At 46.4% G+C, this 18,612-nt stretch overlaps 1 protein-coding gene across 1 annotated transcript in view; it reads right to left on the bottom strand.

Annotated features, from left to right (window-relative positions):
* The window catches only part of Ugcg (UDP-glucose ceramide glucosyltransferase), a 35,460-nt gene extending 17,137 nt beyond the window's left edge, over positions 1 to 18,323 (bottom strand). Inside the window, exon 1 of the mRNA XM_006994021.4 lies at positions 17,848 to 18,323. Within this exon, the coding sequence (XP_006994083.1) occupies positions 17,848 to 17,945 (98 nt within the window). The 5' untranslated portion in view covers positions 17,946 to 18,323. The remainder of the gene's footprint in view (positions 1 to 17,847) is intronic.
* Positions 18,324 to 18,612: the final 289 nt, after the last annotated feature.

The following is an 18,612-nucleotide window of genomic DNA, read 5'->3' as shown; positions in this document are numbered from 1 at the left end:
AACACCCGAGCAGTGACCAGCAAGTTATTTTTCTTAGTAGTTTGTCAAAATGCCAGGCCACAGCACGTTAGAAAATACTGATCTACAGGGCTCACCTGCAGCGTTAAACAGAAGCAAAACCAGGATCTAACACTTAATGACCACATACACACAAATACATCTTCCCATTTCTAACAGAATGGCAGGCCAGACAGGTGTCTGTAGCAACCCATCTGGTAAAAGGGCATCTGGAGTGCGGGAGTGAAAAAAGTTCACCTAGTTTAGCCGCCTGAACCCGTAACATGGTTGAAATCACAAAAAATGGTGAGGGTCTCATAAATTTTCCTGTCACTCCCCACCCATCCCATCCAATCACAAGTCCACAGCTTACCAGTCACTCATTCTTACCCATCCTTCCTGAGCCTGACACAGTCTGTATGTAGCACAGCCTGGCCTTGAACTCCTGATCCTCCTGCCTCAGCCTCTCAACAGTGGGGATCACAGGACTAAGTCACCTGTCTGGGCCTTCAAGAGATTTTGAAAATGGAACTGACAGAGTACACACATAAAATGCAGTGTGTGTAACTAGTAAGGAAACACTCCTCAGTGACTCAGGCTGGAGCCCAAGTGTGCCTTGGGGCCAACTACAGTATGTCGGCAATCCAGAAATGTGACAAGCCTGCTGTAAGGAAGATAAAAAATCTGTGTTGACACCCCTGTCAGGGTCTGGAATCCTTGAAAGAGCAAAAAACTCTAGGTCCTAGAGGAAGTCGGAGACACTGCTTATCTTAGATTTGGCCGCTGAGGACTGAGAAGACAAAGTCTTCTTCAAAACACCGCTCCGGGGTCTTGGGCCCAGAGCGCAATTGCAGAGAAGGAACGAGGCCCTGTCAAGACAACCAGGAGGACACAAAAAGATCCAAGGGCAAAGCATGCACCTCTGCCAGTGGCTCTTTTTTAAGACGGGGTTCCTCTGTGTCACAGCCCAGGCTGGCCTCGGACTCTGCAATCCACCCTGCCTCTGCCTCCTGAGTACTGTGATTAAAGGCGTGCGCCACCTTCACCCAGCAGCCAGTGGTTCTCAATCTGTGAGTCACGACCCCTTTGGGGTCGCCTGACCTAAGACGGTTTGAAAACACAGATATTTACATTACAATTCATAACAGTAGCAAAATGACAGTTATGACGTAGCAAGGGAAATAATGTTATGGTTGGGGGTCACCACGACATGAGGAACTGTATTAAAGGGTCACAGCGTTAGGAAGGTGAGGACCACTGTCCTATGCCACGAGCAGCTCAAAGTTCAGAAAGAGAGAAAATCGCACACATCAGGAGAAGACAGAACCGGATACTGGATTTGAGGGAAATACCCGGAATGCATCATGGAGAATAAACAAAACAAACACAACCCCAGAAATGATGAAAGGAGTATGTGATGAAGACGGCGGGACAAAGGCCTAACACTAGCAACTCATTACTGGCCCATTTCCACTCATCAAAAGAACAGGTTGTTATTTGTCTGGTTTGTTTTTTGTCTTTCGAGACAGGGTTTCTCTGTGTATCCCTGGCTGTCCTGGAACTCGCTCTATAGATCCACCTGCCTCTGCTTCCCTAAGAGCTGGGATTAAGGGCATGTGCCACTACCACCTGGCTAAAAGAATGTGTTTTATTATGACATTTTTCTACTAGGATAACATGTACCTGGACCATATTCACTGCTTCCCATTACTTTCTCTTGAACCCTCCTTCTGTTCCTAACTGTCTCTAGAGTCCCCGTTCTGTTTTCATGCCTTATTATTATTATGATTAGGTCTCAGGAAATGCGTGTGTCTAGAAATGAGCTCCCGCTGAACTGCACAAGGATTTGTGGTGGTTAGCTAAAAGCCTGCATCCCCTCAGGTGTGTGTGAAATGGGTTCCCCGTTCCCCAAAGGAGTCATTTCCCTTGCCTCTGGCAGGAGGGACAGGTACCAGTGGCTGCATATCAAAGCCCATGCTGGCCTCCAGGTTCCCTCAGTCTCTACTCACAAGTACCTGTTATCATCTCAGAGCTATCTAGTCCCCTCCTCCAGATAGCCATCTGTTCTCCACAGAAAGGCAACAGATCCCCCTGCCCACCAGCTCTCTTCACTATTCTCACAGATAGCTCTGGCCTTGTCCAGTCTGCTTTCTTTCTCTTTGCTCTGGACTCTCCCAGATGCCTCTGGACATTCTCTTTTATTCACAATAAAAACCTTGCCCCCCATATTGGCATGGTCATGAAGGCAGTTTCTTTACCATGCCCCTCACATATACCTATTATTATTAACCTTGATTCTGTATATGAGTGAAAACATGGTATTTGAGTCTGGCTAATTTCTCTTAACATGATGCTCTCTAGTTCCACCCACTTCCCTGCAAATGACATAATTTTGTTGTTCTGTATGGCTGAATAATTAAAAAAAAAAGTATACCATCTTTTCTTTATCTGCTGACAGCTAACTAGTCAGACTCGAGCTTGGCTATTGCAAAAAAGCCTCAGTAAGTGTGAGTCTGTGGGTCTGTCTACTACGTGCTGACCTGAGTGCCTTCTGGTGCCCACCCGGAAGTAAAGTGAATCAAATGGTAGCTATTTCTAATTTGAGGGGAACCCCCCACCCCGCCCCCGTATGACGAAATCTGGTGATTCGAACCTATTGATCTACTGAGTGCTAAGAAAGTGTCTCCAAACTCTCATGTAACGTGCTGACCACTCAATTCACAGACAAATGCAGTCCCCTAAAATCCCACTGTACCTGGCAGGCTGTGGCTAAGTTAACAGCAGCAACGGGGGTCTTCTAGACTAAAGCGGTCTTGTAACTTTTAGACCTGGGTGCAAGTTTAGAGTAAGCCCTACTTCTCCCACCTTGTTACTAGGATGCCTGACTTAGGAATATTGCTGTGCCTCCTTTCTCTGGAGCTTTGAACATTGATCACGCAGGACTGCTGTCCAGACTCATTGCTGCTTCTAGGTTCATGGACGGAGGGAATGGATAAGGACCATATCTGAAATTTCCCACAAATTAAAACCAAACCATATCGTGCTGCTTCTCTTTGCCTAATCAGTCCTTAGTGTTTCTTTCCAAATGCCAAGAGACCCATGTGGAGTTGACCCTTCCTAGAGTACGCAACCCCACTGTGGAGAACACTGTTTTGACTTTATGTAGTACAACTGACAACACTCTTTGGGGCAGGTTACCTGAAATATTTTTATCAAAACCATAAACGAATGCCTAATCAAAACCACACAAATTTAGCATTAAGCTTAGCACACAGCATTACTCCACACTGGATAGATAGAGCACTGTTTATTGAACACCAGAGTCTGAGCTCCAGTGCATGCTAGATAGCAGCACCCTTTGTGTCTGAGGTACAATGCTTAACAGACACATTACCTACTGCCAATGACTTGTGCTTTAAAAGGGGGGCTTGTACAAATGCTGTACAACTCAGATATGTCAACAAAACTGTGTTCCGGAGCTAGGACAGCAACTGTGCCTGTCACGAGCAGAAATCATTCCTCAGACTGTGACCAGTGTGCTATAAACCAAACCTGCAGGAACATTTTTCACAATGGTATAGAGAGACTGTTTGCTTGGTAGGCACGCAGTGTGGATTTGGGCCCATGGTATCTGTACAGGGCATGGGTCTTCTCTCAGGTGTCCACCCTAAACCTAGAGGCGGTGACTTGCTTTCTGCTGGGATTCTAGACTGCCCTGTCTTCTTCCGGGCTTCACACTGGGCATCAAGTTCTGCCAAACCACCATTGCATATGGCTTATGTCCTTGACCTTTCTGTCACAATGGGTACTTTTTAAAACAGGTACATAATGTAAAGTCGCGTATAAATATACATTGCAAGGAATTTGCTGAGGGGAACCCCCCTACAACCTGTACCCAGGTCATTAAACAACAGCACTATCAGGACTGCCCCTGCCCCAGGTCCAATGGTCCAATTGCCTTCTCTATCTTTTGTTTACCATGTGTTAGAGTGAGATTCACCCACATTGATAGTTTGGCTATAGCTTATTATCCTCATTATAGAATTCCCCCTCCTAGTGTGCCCCCCCTTATCTATACCTGCTGGTGACACCTGGTTGTTTGTGGTGGGGGACTACTACAAACAGCATGACATCTCATCTCTCTTACCTTAACAAAGAATCAAAAACCCAAGTCTTCCCCTGGGCTTCAACTTTTAGACAAAATAAAGCAACACAAATTGCATTTGCCTTCCCACCCCAAAACGACCTGACAAAATGTAGGGAAAGATAGTTATAGATACTGAGCACCAGGGTACGGAAGTCAGTGATTCACAAGACACAGGAACAGAGGAAGGGAGGGCCACAATACCCCACTACTCCTTTGAGATCACCTCCTGGCCACATGCAGGACAGGGAGCCCAAGCACATTTTTACAAGACTCCTCCTCTCTACATGCAGGGGACAGAGTTGAGTCTAATACCCAGAGAAAAATACCCAGAACCCAAGAGAGTGAAATTCAAAATGCCTGCATCTTGTAAAAACAGCCAGGCACGCAAAGACCTGAGAAAGCAATGAGCAGCAACATCAGGAAGCTGGAACCAGCCTGGGAATGTGGCTGGGACCAGAGCTCTCCTTCCTTACCTTCGGGCTGCATGTGTGTGCTTATCACAGTAGTTCTCAGTGCTCAGAACACAGTGGGTATTTCTCACCTTGTTCAAATTAGTGCTGTCACAGAGTACCGGCAAAGGCAGCTTGGACCACGATGGAGGAGGGAGAAGGAGGAGGCTCTTGCTGGTGTTGCCTGAGTGGGGTCCACTCCACTCCACTGCCCCCCCCCACCCCGCCCCTCTGCTGAAACAGGACCAAGTTTTAGCATATGCAAGCTTGGAAGTGCAAGCTCCTCCCTACCCTAAAACTCTGAACAGCCAGCAAGGGATAACCACGGAAGACCAGGAATGGAAGAACAAAGTGCAGGTCAGGGAGGTGGAAGGCGGGGAAGACATTCTAACCATCCAGAAGGAAAAAGCAGAGAGAAGCTGCACAGTTTAGAATGCTGGAAGAAGGGAGCACAGGAAAGGAAGAGTCAAAGGAAAATGCCGATGGGGGACCCACAGGGCTCTCCTGATGCTGGCGCGGAAGTGTGGATCACGCGCACCTGGATGACTCCAGGGTTGAGCTCAAGGATCTGGTGGTGACAGCCGCCATAAAAGTTGAGAAGCCATAAAAGGTGACAGCGTACATACGGACAGACAGACACGTACGAACACACACAGACAAACGCAAAGTTCCTTTAAAGAAGGTACAGCCATAGACGCTGCCAGGAAGGCAGGTCAATCAAGTGTTTGCTTCATTTAGGGATGTACTCGGTGACTTCTGAGCACTGTTAGCAGCAAGGAGGTACCTGACGGAGCCCAGCAGGTAAAAGGAAATTATCGCCAAGACTGATATCTTGAGTTCAGGTCCAGAGGCTCACACAGCAGAAAGAGAACTGAGCCCTGAAAGCTTCCACATGCTCACTGTGGCATTCCCAAATACATACATATGGCAATAAAGAAATACATAATTTAAAAAAAAACTTTTTTAAAAAGGAAAGAAAAGTAAATAAATGTTGAGTTTCCCTAAAACTACAGAACTGCGAGAAAGAGCCCAAGAGTGACTGGCTGGAACAGGGGGACTTCCCTGGAGGGATTCTGTAAGAGTATCTGCAAATAGAGATTAAGGCCAAAGAGCTAGTGAGGGGGAAAAGAAAAAAAAAAAAGGCCTGACAGGATCCACAATACAAGTCAAGGATGAGAGCGATCTGCCGAGAACGTGGAAGGGTGGTGGAGACTCAGAAGGTGCACCAGACCGTACTAAATACAGCCACCAAGTGCCACCAGGCAGCGACCCGAGACCGTGAGTGTGCAGTAGTACTAATCCCCACGGCCAGCCATTGCCCTCTGCAGGACCCAGGGCAACTGGGCAAAGGGACACAGGACGCCAAGCAAGGTGGGGCAAGGCACAGGGCGAGGACAAACTGTGGCTCCCGAGCGACGTGGAGAAGTGAAGGGAGCCAGGAGGTGACAGGTGCGGGACACAGCTGCTGGTAAACAGTCACCAGGGGCTGTACAGCACCATGGCCCTCCCGGGGAGCCGCCAGGGGCTGTACAGCACCATCGCCCGCCCGGGGAGCCGCAGGGGCTGTACAGCACCATGGCCCGCCTGGGGAGCCACAGGGGCTGTACAGCACCATCGCCCGCCCGGGGAGCCACCAGGGGCTGTACAGCACCATCGCCCGCCCGGGGAGCCGCAGGGGCTGTACAGCACCATCACCCGCCCGGGGAGCCGCAGGGGCTGTACAGCACCATCACCCGCCCGGGGAGCCGCAGGGGCTGTACAGCACCATCGCCCGCCCGGGGAGCCGCAGGGGCTGTACAGCACCATCACCCGCCCGGGGGGCCTACAGCTTCTGATGCCGAGACCAATCTAATCAGAGCCTCCAGGGGTGAGGCCCAGGCAGCTGCGGTTTCTTAAGTCCTCTCCTCCCCCTCCCCTGCAACTCCAAAGTGCAAAGCAGGGAAGCACAGACCTAAGAGACCGGGTTACTGTAAGGAGAGAAGGCAGGAGGTGGGTGGGATCCTTTAGAAAGAGCAGCGGTTGCAGGACGGACAGATGGAGTTCTATGAGAATGGGAGAAGAGTGTCACCCACTGTCGGAAACACCCCTCTCCAGCACAGGGCTCGCTCTAGTTCACTTCCGGGTTATTTTTAGGTTGCTTCTGGCAGTGTACAGCAGAGTGATTCAGAAGCCTGGGCCGGTGGCAGGCTGCCTGGGTTTCTATCTCAGAACACTAGCTAGCTGTGCGCCCTTGGGCAAGTTGTTTCTTTTTAAGTGTACACAATAGTGTCTACCTTGCAGGCTGGTCCAGAAATACAGGCTGAAGAGCAAACATCCAATGACAGCTAATACTAAACATAACTCAAAACAGCCGGAAAAAAGTTAAAAAAAATAATAAAATAAAATAAAGGACTAGTGTTGCGATTCAAGGATGTTTTCTGCCATGTGCAACTTGTCTGAATTACCACAGTTCAGATAAGAGATTTAGGGATGGTCAACAGTGAAAGAAAGAAAGCCAGAAATGAAATAGGTGTGTGTGTGTGTGTGTGTGTGTGTGTGTGTGTGTGTGTGAGAGAGAGAGAGAGAGAGTGTGTGTGTGTGTGTGTGTGTGTACGTGTGTGTAGAGAGAGATCATGACTACATGATTAAACAGAGTAAGTGAAAACATGGTCTAACACACACCTAACATCCAAGAGTCAAGCAAAGAGGTGCATGCCTGAAATCCCAGCACTCTGGAGGCTGTAGTAGGGATCCCAAGTTCAAGGCCAACCTAGGCTACACACACCTCAAGAGCCGAAACAAAGGAAAGGAAAGCCAGTATACAGGCTGGTGTAATGTTTAAGGTGAAAAAATTATGTCAAATATTTAAAGTTTTAAGGGGCATAGTTCAGGGGTAGAGCATTTGCCTAGCACATGTGAGAGGCCCTGGGTTCAATTCTCAACACTGCAATGAACAAATGTTTTATGGACACCTAACAGTGTAACACAAACATGAGACTGTGAAACATTACATATAGCAAGTCACTATAGCTAAGAATGGACTGCTGGTGCCCTGTGGTGTGCATGGTTTAAGCTGAGCTCTCTGTTCAGATAGCTGGGTTCTCCAGCAGGCAGAGGCTCTGCAGAATGCCATCCTTCAAACCTGCCTCAACATGTTGGTCCCAAACCACAAGAAGAAGCCCCTTTGCTTGGCTCTGGTAGGTGAGGAAGGAACCAAGCTGAGACCCAGGCAGGATAACGTTCATTCTGCAGCGGGTACAATATTCAGGGTAACTCTTGATCAGCACACAATCCCAAGCTGATCTGACTTTGTAAAGGATACAGGCAGAGACTGTGTGTGCAGTCTAGCAGTCCCCAGAGCAGAGGCTACCCCACAGCCTTCCACTCCACTAGAGGTGAGAGCCCTCTCCATGACCTGGTCTAATACTGGGATCACTAACTCTCGCTTACTGGCAGCATGAGCTGTAACTGGGATTTTTAGCAATATTCTTGTTTGTTTGTTTGTTTGTTTGTTTGTTTGTTTTGTTGAGACAGGGTTTCTCTGTATAGCCCTGGCTGTCCTGGAACTAGTTCTGTAGACCAGGCTGGCCTCGAACTCACAGAGATCCACCTGCCTCTGCCTCCCGAGTGCTGAGATTAAAGGCCTGTGCCACTCCCACTCCCAGCTTTTTAACAATATTTTTTATTCTAGTGAAGTATCTCTCCTCTTAACAAATATATCCATTCCATATCAGAAATCAGCTTTTATTACAACTTCAGAAATACAGCGGGTACAAAGTGAATGACCCTATTATATAGTTAGGCCGAAGGTTTGGTTTTACTCGATAATGAGCAAACTTAAGTGGGCAATTTAGGGAAGTTATTAAATGTAGTAAATTTTCAAAAAATGTATTATTTTTCGGGAGAAATAATTTACAAACTAAAGCTCCCAACTGGGCGTTAGTATCACTCTCAAACAACAGCGGAGGCATTCAGATTACTGAAGCAAGGCCACTGTCAAGTCAGGGCGGAGAGGTGCTCAGTGCGCGGGGCTGGCCCTGCTAGCTCCGGGACGATGAAGCTGGAGGCACCATTAGGATGCTAACTGAGACCCGCTTAAAGTCCAGACATTACTAGAGCAAGCCATGGACAAAAGGGGAAAAGCGTTTGGAGTCGCACCTTCTCCGTTGAGTACGTCTATTCAGAGAAACAGTCAGGAGTCACAGGAAGAAACGTTCAGGGATCCTGCTGGATGCTACCGGACTTTGACTTAATGAGCCCAACTCTGTGTGAGGGCTTCATGTCAGCCTCTTCCTAACACCAAACTCTCAAGTGTTGCTGCGGCTTTCATGGTTTATTTATCCCCTTGTTTCAGCTTTCCCATCTTTCAGGCTCACCCACCAACAGCTCTGACGTCCCCAACTTGCAGTTTTGTTTGGGCTTGGCTGTGGCAGGATGGAAGCTTGGAAGGGAAGGAACAGCCTCTGGGAGATGGTGGACTGAGCAACAGGGGCAGTGGGTGGGGCTCATCCCCTCCAGGGTGAGGCACCAGGACTTTGCTTAAGGCTTCCAAGAGAAGACAGTCTGCAAGGGCAAAGGTCACCTTGCTTCATAGCCCCAGGCTGTGTTGTTCTGTTTCATTTTACAAGTTCTGTCGCGTGATTCCAATAAACCAAGAGCGCCGACGACGCCAAGAATTTTTCTCCTGTGCTCCACACCATGATTGCTAATATTGCACATCAAATCAGGCCGACTGTGGGATCAGCAGGCCCATCACAGTCACCCCCCAATGATTAGTGGTCTCTATCATGACACTTATACTTGGGCTTTGGAAGGCAGTTGCTTTGTTTATGATCAGTATGGGTTGGGTTGTGACTCAGGTTATTGCCGTGGAGCATTTATCACTTAAAGATGGGCATCTAAATGGGCTTCAGCAGCTCAGGCTTATCTTCTTAGTGCAACTGTGACTTTGCTGATACAAGGTTCCCATGAGAAAGAAAAGTGACCAGGAGTTAGCTAACCACATAGGAAAGCACAAACTGTCTCCACTGGACAATGGACTCACATAGCACAGAATATAAAGGAGTCATATCACCACAGGAGGCCAGCAGATATCAACAACAGACTCACAAACCAACAAAAACAACCCACAGCACCAACCCTCTGGTCTGGTGAGGCTACAATTAACTCTGGTTCACAGAAAAGAGTCTGGTGCTTTGCTGATAGCAACCAAGAAAGGTAGCTCACAGAAGAAGGACCTACCTGATAATGCTCAAAACCACACAACACTCTTGAGCATGTAATGATCGAGTCCCCATTCCTACATAATTCCCATTGAAAGCAGACCCTAGCCTTGAAACTACTCTGTGTCTGGAAGAGAATACTGTGGATGGAGAGAGAACAGGGACATTCTGTGACATTTACATTTGTGAGCCAACCTTGGCTAGCCCTGGACTCTACATTTTCCAAAGGACAGAACTGAATGTAAAGATTATTTTTAGCAAGACAACTGGTCCCTTAGGAAAACCTTTTGAGGGAAAATTTACCACAGACTCTGAAGTAAACAGATTGACATGAATCTGTTCCTATCTGGTCACCTGCTTCTGGTTTAGACATAGTGAGAACAGGATTTCACTTGGTCCAATTTCATTAAAATCTATGTCCACTAAAAGCATACCAAATTTTGACCATTTGCCTCAAACCACAATTACCACCAGAAACTAAAATAATGAATACACACATACATCTCCAGTAATGCTATCAGAGGTACCCAAAAGATCATTCATTCAACAAGTAGTAATTTAAAGTTTAGTGGATCCCTAGACACAGTGGTAACTAAGTCAACATCTGCACCCTCAAAAACTTACAATGTATCCACGAAAAGGGAAAAATCACTTTCTATTTCTACTTACATGGGTAATTCCCCCAAACCATGGAAAGGCCTAAGTGCCACTCAAACCTCTCACAAAACGAAAGTCTAAAAGTCTAAATTGACTTGAATGAGCAAGTAGTAGTTATGAAAAAAATTAAAGAAAAATAAAATGTTTTTAAAAGAAAAAGAGGGGGAAAGGAAAGGGAAAAAGGAAAAGAAAGAAAAAAAAGGGGTGATAATACTGAAGACAGGTACCATGCATTCAGAGGAACCCAGGATTCCATTGCTGTTGAGGAAAATGGGCGTGGCTAGGCTGCCCCTGAACCCTGGGTCTGACCAAGAGCTTGACCTGAAGGCAGTGGGGAGCCATGGCCAGAGCTGAAGCATATGACCCAGGAATGACGACAGTGACACCACAAAACAATGGAGCAGGAAGGGAACGAGTTCTAGAGACACTGGGGAGCAGCGACGTTTCCAACAATGCGAGGGAGCCACGGGATGAACTGAATCAATCTAGAGAGCCATCCGGGAACAGCAGAACTCAATCATACTTTTTATTTTGCTCTTTAGAACCATCATATGAACCAGGCAGTGGTGGCCCACACCTCTAACCCCAGCACTCCAGAGGCAGAGGCAGGGGGATGGATCTCTGAGTTCTAGGCCAGCCTGGTCTATAGAGCGAGTTCCAGGACAGCCAGGGCTATACAGAGAAACCTTATTCAACAAAACAAAACAACCACAATAATAATACCCAAAATAAAATAGACAAAAAAGAACCATCACATGTCTAATTCTGTATTTTTCTAGGCTCAAGTTCAAAGGGCTTAAAGGTTAAAATGTCCCATTTGTGCTAAAAAGTGTCCCTTGTGAACCAAAGTCCAAGGGCAGCCTAGGAAAGAAGTTTGTAGCACAAATCTTAAAAGGTCTTATTAATAAAAACACTCAGGAGCCAGATATTGGGGTGAATGCTGAAAGATCAGAGAAGCAGAACAAGCCACAGCTAACCTCACCTCACCAACTCCTCAGCCAATCCTGTTTCCTCAAACTGGAAGCCTCTGAGTCCTCATCTGAATAGATCTCGGCTAAACTGCTACTCAAAAGCCTAAAAAGTTAAAAAGTTAAAGTTCCTGGTCCTCAGTCTTATATACCTTTCTGTTTCCTGTCATCACTTCCTGGGATTAAAGGTGTGTGTCTTTCTCAAGCAAGACATGAGATCTCAAATCCTGGGATTAAAGGTGTGTGCCACCATGCCTGGTTTCTATGTCTATCTGGTGGCTGTTCTGTTCTCTGACCCCAGATAAGTTTATTAGGGTGCATAATATGCTGGGGAACACAATATCACCACAAAGTTGTTTCTGGTTGGGTAGTGGTGATACACGCCTTTAATCACAATACTTGGGAGGCAGAGGCAGGTGGATCTCTGAGTTTGAGGTCAGCCTGGTCTACAGGGCAAGTTCCAGGACAACCAGGGCTACACAGAGAAACCCTGTCTCAAAAGACAAAGAAACAACAATAGAGGTATTTCTGGGTTTGGAGCGCTAGCTCAGCAGTTAAGAGCACTTGCTGTTCTTGTAGAGGCCTTTAGTTCGGCGCCCAGCACCTACATGGAGGCTCATGTTACGAGATTATAACTCCAGTTCCATGGGATCCAATGCCTTCTTCTGGCCTTTGTGGGCATGTGATAGACTCATGCACAGACAAGCATACAGGCAAAACACCCCTACCCATAAAATGAAATAAATAAATCACTTTTAAAAAAGCGATATTTCCAAGCTGGCCTGGTGCTTACATTAACGAAGCTAGTCAAGTCTAATGCTAATCACTAGAGCACTATACAGAAGGGAAAGGCAACCATCAGATGGAGAAGGGGGAATGGGGAAGAGAAAGCAAGAATGGATAGGACTACATCAATCATCACGAAGGATGGCTCAGCTCCAGGGGCAGAAAACAAGTGCTTGCAGACTTCTGTATGTTTTCATCTCAGTTCCCAACTAGGAAACCAAACTCACTCTGACAAAAAGGAAAAACAAAATAACCCATAAAGAGCACTTAGCCCGCACTGACTGCTTGAGACTATAATCACCTGCTATTTTTAGAAAATCAAATCTTGGGAATGAGACCCTTCCCATAAGTATCTGCCATCTAAAATAATACTATGAAATGACTGTGCCTCAGTTTGGTATTAGAGCTGAGGAGGAACAAAGTGGGTGGTAGAAATATCCATGAACAGAAATAAGATTCATAACATAGGAAATAGCGGTTTCTAGTTTGTAGACGACTACTCTTTATTTGGAGGGGATGCTTATGGGAATTGCGAGACGTGTGAAATCAGAACAAATAACTTCACTGAATAAGAGCTAGTCAATGTGTTAATCAAATGTCAGATACACTGTTTAAAACGCAGGCCAAGACTTCTATCTAACTGTAAGAAGATACAATCAAACAGACTAAGCATGCCATTGATACATTGTATCTAATAATTTTTAAAAGCAACTTCCTAAATGCCTTCCATTTTTATTGCAGTATTGGTGTTACTCATGCATCTTTAACAGTTGGGAGCCCACCCTCATGATGACCTGACACCCCATACAGAGCTATGCCAGGGTTTAGAAACCCGGCAACTGCTAGACAACCAGCTGCAAGCCCAAGCTTCCAGAGAGGGGGCACCAACATCTGCCTCCTTCATCTATGCCTTACTTAAAATGACAGAGGGATAAAGACAGATCATTCATTCAAAAAACATATCCTTTTATTAAAATAAAGATGATCCACAACCCCCCCCCCCCAAAAAAAAAGGTCAGGCAGTGGTGGCGCACACCTCTAATCCCAACACTTGGGAGTCAGAGGCAGTCAGACCTGTGAGTTTGAGGCTAGCCTGGTCTACAGAGGGAGTTCCAGGACAGCCAAGGCTACACAGAGAAACTCTGTCTTGAAAAACCCAAATAAATAAATAAATAAATATGATTCTACACAGTGTTTTAACCAAAATACTATTTCCATAGTTCTTTAATTTTGTTAAATACTGAGACTCAACTGCAATTTCGCTTATATTGTAAGGAAAGGGCAAAACAACAATAACAACAACAACAAAAAACCCTTTTGTTCTCTTCTTGAAAACAATTCCCATCAAACCGGGATGTATCTTATTTATTTATAATGAAACCATACATGCAAAAAAGTGGGAAATGACTGTGGGACCAGCTCACTAAAAGATATTTATTAAAACAACAAAATTTATACACAAATTATTCTGCTGATTATTTGCTCTTTTAGTTTTTGTTTTTGTGAGGCAGGGTCTCACAATACACCATAGGATAGCCTTCACTGCATCCTCCTGCCTCCATCTCCTCGAGTGCTGAGGTTACAGATGTGCCAATGTAGCCACTCTGGTTATTTGTTTTATATTCACTTAACCATTTCAAAAAAGTATTTACAAGGCCTGTAATTAGCAAATGAAACCTGTTATAAATTAATTATGTTTCCTTTGTTTGATATGCATATCTCTTTTCAGGAATTTGGGGGGGGGGTGTTGTTTTGTTTTTTTGAGACAGCGTCTCTCCATTATGTAACTCTGGCTGTCTGTCCTGGACCCACTATGAAGACCAGGCTGGCCATGAGTTCACAGAGATCTACCTGCCTTGTGTACAACCACACCCAGCCTCAGAATCTGTTCTTATTAGTGAAAAAGAGTAAAGTTGAGGCAGAAGATAGGGCTCAGCAGGTAAAGGTGCTTGCCACCAGGCCTGATAACTTGAGCTCAATCCCAGCCCCCACATGGTGGAAAGAACCAAATTAACTCGCAGGCTGTCATCTCACCCCCATATACCCATGCCCCCCCCACACACACAATTTTTTAAAAATTAAAGGTAATGTCCTGGAGTATCAAAAAATAATTACAAAGCCTTTTACAGCACTTCAAGGAAGCTAATTTTTATACTATGCTCAAAACTGTAAAATTATAGCTAGGTGTGGTTGGTACACACCTTTAATCCCATCCATCACTCTGGCAGAGGCAGGTGGATCTCTGGGTTCAAGGTCAGGCTAGTCTACATAATGAGTATGGGGACAGCTTGAGCTACCTAGTGAGACCCTATCTCAAAAATAAAAACAAGCAAAAAAGTAAGATTATTTTGAGAAAATCTGTTTATAAAGCATTAGTCACAAAAGTAAACAAATAATGAAATATAAAAATTCCAGTCTAGGAATAAACACACTCTGGTTGGTTATTTGAAACACTGGATACATCAATAATGTTAATGTTCAGGGAGTGTGACACTGACCTTGTACATACACTGGAGGGGCCAGTATTTCAGAATGTTTGGAAAAAGTCTTTGCTCCAAGTTGAATTGGAAATTTAATATTTTAACTAGCAAACTAAAGACTCCAAAACAAAGATCCTAAAATTCATCTCTAAATAAGAAATGTATTTATAATAGTCAAAGTTTGCAAAAGAATGAAATGGCTGTCTCATCAGCTAATGAAACTTCATTAATTAAAATAGAATAGATCTTGTATGGAAAAACAATGGGACCATGAACCAGCACTAGGAGCCCTGAAATACACCAAAGTGCAAAGAATTTAGTTTATGAAAAAGGCTATTATTTTTCTAAACAAAAGAATAATCAAATCACTTGATAAATGACCTGGGAACAAGTTGGTAAATATTTAAGTGGAACTAAAATTAGAGTTCTAGATCTCGTTGTATAACAAAGAAAACTCCTGAGAGAACCAAAGTGTAATAGGTGAAAAATTAAAAGAAAATTCACCACATTAGAAGGAAGCAGACTAACATATATAACTAGCATATATAATAATTGAGAATGAAGACAATAAAAGGAAACATAAAACAGAAGACCTGTCCACTAAACACCCCAGTCTCAAGAGGAGAGACAATAAAATAGAATGTGTTAAAATTACAGCATGTGACACATTGATACAGGAGTTACCTTCACATGGAATAGATGAACTTGGCAACAGACTGCAGTACAGGCAAAAGATTATGCCACATAATGTATGACTAAATGAAACTGGCATATAAATATCTGAAAAGCTACTCAGTGGAACCAATAATTAAATGGATGAAAATCAAAACAAAAGAAATGGTGAAGAATAAGGGATGCAGAGCAGGGGAACAATCCTCATCCAATATGGCCCAAACTAGGTAGTTATAACATTTTTATAAGGCAGCATTGTGGTGATATATTGTGTACTCTAATAAAGCTTGCCTGAGGATCATACGACAGAGCCAGCCACTAGATTAGACATAGAGGCAGGCAGTGGTGGCACACACCTTTAATCCCAGCACTTGAGATCTCATGCCTTTGCTTGGGAAGCACACAAACATGCCTTTAATCCCAGGAAGTAATGTGGCAGGGTAGAGAAAGGTATATAAGGTGTGAGGAAACAGGAACTCATTCTTTGTAGGCTGAGGATTTTGTAGAGGTAAGAACTAGTGGCTGGCTGCTCTGCTTCTCTGATCCTCAGGAAAGTTTATTAGTGTACACAATAGGTCACCACACAACATTGTATCAAAGATTAAAAGATGTACCATTTTTGGTCCAATACTTCCTCCCTCTGAAATGCAAACTAAGGAGATGTATGTAAAAGAATTCACCATGGGAACTGGTAATTTATCTGAGGGATAAAGCACTTGCCCAACATGCAGAAGGCCCTAGGTTTGGTTCCCAGCACAGTAAAAAGTTAAGAAATACAAATAAAATCATTACAATGCTGCTGAATAAACTGGAATTAACAGAACTGCCTATCAATAACAACAAATACATATTAATAGCCAGGAAGCTAAAATGCCATGCATCTACCTGAAATGGTGGAGAGAGCTCACACATTTGTGGATGTGGGAAAAACAATGGTCAGGTCACTTGGCAGGCAGCCCCCTGTGAGCATCAGCCTGAGGTAGTGGGTTACTTCTGGCACCTAGAACAGTACCCTGTACTGCTTTTCAGGTGAGATTTTAAAGCAGACTATAGAACAACAAGCATGACATGGTCTCCTCTCTCCTCCTCTGGCCTGCCCTCTTCATATAAAAAAATAATAATAATAATTGGGAAGGTAGGCACAAAAGGTTAACAGGGTAATATTTTGATTATGTGTTATAACTATCTTCTTTATTCCTTTCTGTACTGTCTAAATTCCTTATATAGTAGCTACTGCTTTTTTTTTTTTTTTTTAAAAAAGAGTCCATGTAGTTACAGTTAATACAGCTTAAAAATTCCAAAGTCAGCAATGTCAGACCGACCGGGTATGTTTTCTTTCACTTTTAAAAAAAAACTGTCAGCTTATCTCATACAAGTGTCATCTTTCTCAGTATCAGGAAATGGCGCACCAAATGGAGAAAAGCATATCTTTTCTATAGGGGGAAAAAGCATCTACAAGTAATTGCCTAACATCCTATTCTATCCTATTCCTATTTGGTGTTAAAGATCATTTACCCCCAGGCTAAAAGGCCAAAAGAGTTCATCTTTACACATTCATTTCGTTTATTTACATAGACTTCATTTTAAAAACATTTCATTGAAGGATCAAAACTAGCCACCTAGATCACGTCTCTCTCCACCCCTTCGCCCTGTTCTGTTTTATTCCTCAGCTTTATGGGCAATAACCTTATTTGGATTTTTATCGTGTTTCATCCTTCTAGAATGTAAGCTTCCCGAGGGCAGGAGTTTTGTCCTGCTCTCATCTGTATCCCCAGCCCAATACTAGGTGGTACCTAGTAGGCCTCGGGAGGTACCTGTCAAATGAAAATCTCTATGTGGAGGGCAGGAAAGATACAAAACTCCAAACAAGCCAATAAATGAAGAATTGGGGTGGGGGGTTGGGGGGGGGGGAGAAGGAAGGAAAAAAGGAAGGAAGAAAATCATACTGAAATGCCACCCTGACAGGACTGAAAGCTGGCACACAGGCTTGGAGACCGACGTTTTTCAAGGCGGGCAGGTGCTCCACACCTATCTAAGCACACAGCTCTTCCAGGAAGGAGAAAACCCACAGGGAAGTCTCCGGGTGGTGGTAAGCAGCTCCCGGAAGAGTGTCAAGGACCATTACCATAACAGAGACGTGGCCCGCGCAGAGGGAGGGGGAACCCCACAATACACCATACATCTTGGCCCAGATGGAAAAAAAAAAAAAAATCACACGAATCCCCTACACAATCAAGCCAAGCAGGCGACCCTCCACCAGACACAGAAGCAGGCTCCTTCCCCAGGGCTCTGCAGTCGCCTGCAACCCAGGAGCCGGGTCGCGACTCCAGCGCTATTCGCTCTCCAGGACCCCGCGCCGCACCGCCCCAAGGAGACCAAGGGGGGGACCGTTTGAGGATCCGCTTTCTCTACCCCCGGAGCCCGCTACCCTCCCCGGCGCACACGCCTGCCTGCCCAGCTGGTCCCCAAGGCCCCGACCCTCCAACTCACGTGTAGATGATGGACATGAAATGCATCAGCCACAGCACCACGAAGAGCACGAAGCCGAACAAGGCCATTCCCTCCTGGGCCAGGTCCAGCAGCGCCATCCCCCGGCCCGCTGGCCCGGCCCGGCCCGCTCCGGCCGCCGCGGACACCGCTGCCGCGGGAGGAGGACGCGGGGGCCGCCGGGTGCGGGGCGCGGGCCGCGAGTGGAAGGTGGGAGAGGAAGGGCCGGCGGGGCGGCGGGCGTGCGGACGGAAGGGGCGGGCAGGGCCTGCGCGCCCCCGGCCGCTCGGCGCGCGCTCAGCACCGCGCGCTCCTCAGCGTGCGCGCGCTGGGGGGGCTGCGGGCGCAGCGCTGATCCTGCGCGCTCCGGGCGGCCGTTGCCGCGCGCTCGGGCTCCCGTGGTCCAGACCCTCCCGACTGCCGCCGCCGCCGCCGACCCGCTCGCTCGGCTGCCTCTCTGCGTTCTGATCCGTCCCGGCTGCCGGCGCCCGAGTCCCGGCACGGTGCGGTCCGCCCCGCCCCGCCCTCTGAAGCCCGCTGCCCGCCTCCCCGGGGCGGCGCCCTCGCGCCTCGGTGCCCGCCCGCGCGCCCACGGGCGGAGCTGCCCCCGCGTGCTCGCCGCCCGGCAGCCGCCAACCGCTGCCGCCGCCCGCGCCCGCGGGCTCGATCTCCGTGCGCCCCCCGCACCGTCTCTAAGCAGCACGCGCCGCCTCTACACTTTCTCGTGGCCAAATCCGGAGGAGCCAAGAGACTGTGTTATTTAAGGAA

This window comes from Peromyscus maniculatus, chromosome 2 (genome assembly GCF_049852395.1).
Source record: "Peromyscus maniculatus bairdii isolate BWxNUB_F1_BW_parent chromosome 2, HU_Pman_BW_mat_3.1, whole genome shotgun sequence".
Classification (NCBI taxonomy): domain Eukaryota; kingdom Metazoa; phylum Chordata; class Mammalia; order Rodentia; family Cricetidae; genus Peromyscus; species Peromyscus maniculatus.
This window is presented reverse-complemented; position numbering and strand designations above follow the sequence as displayed.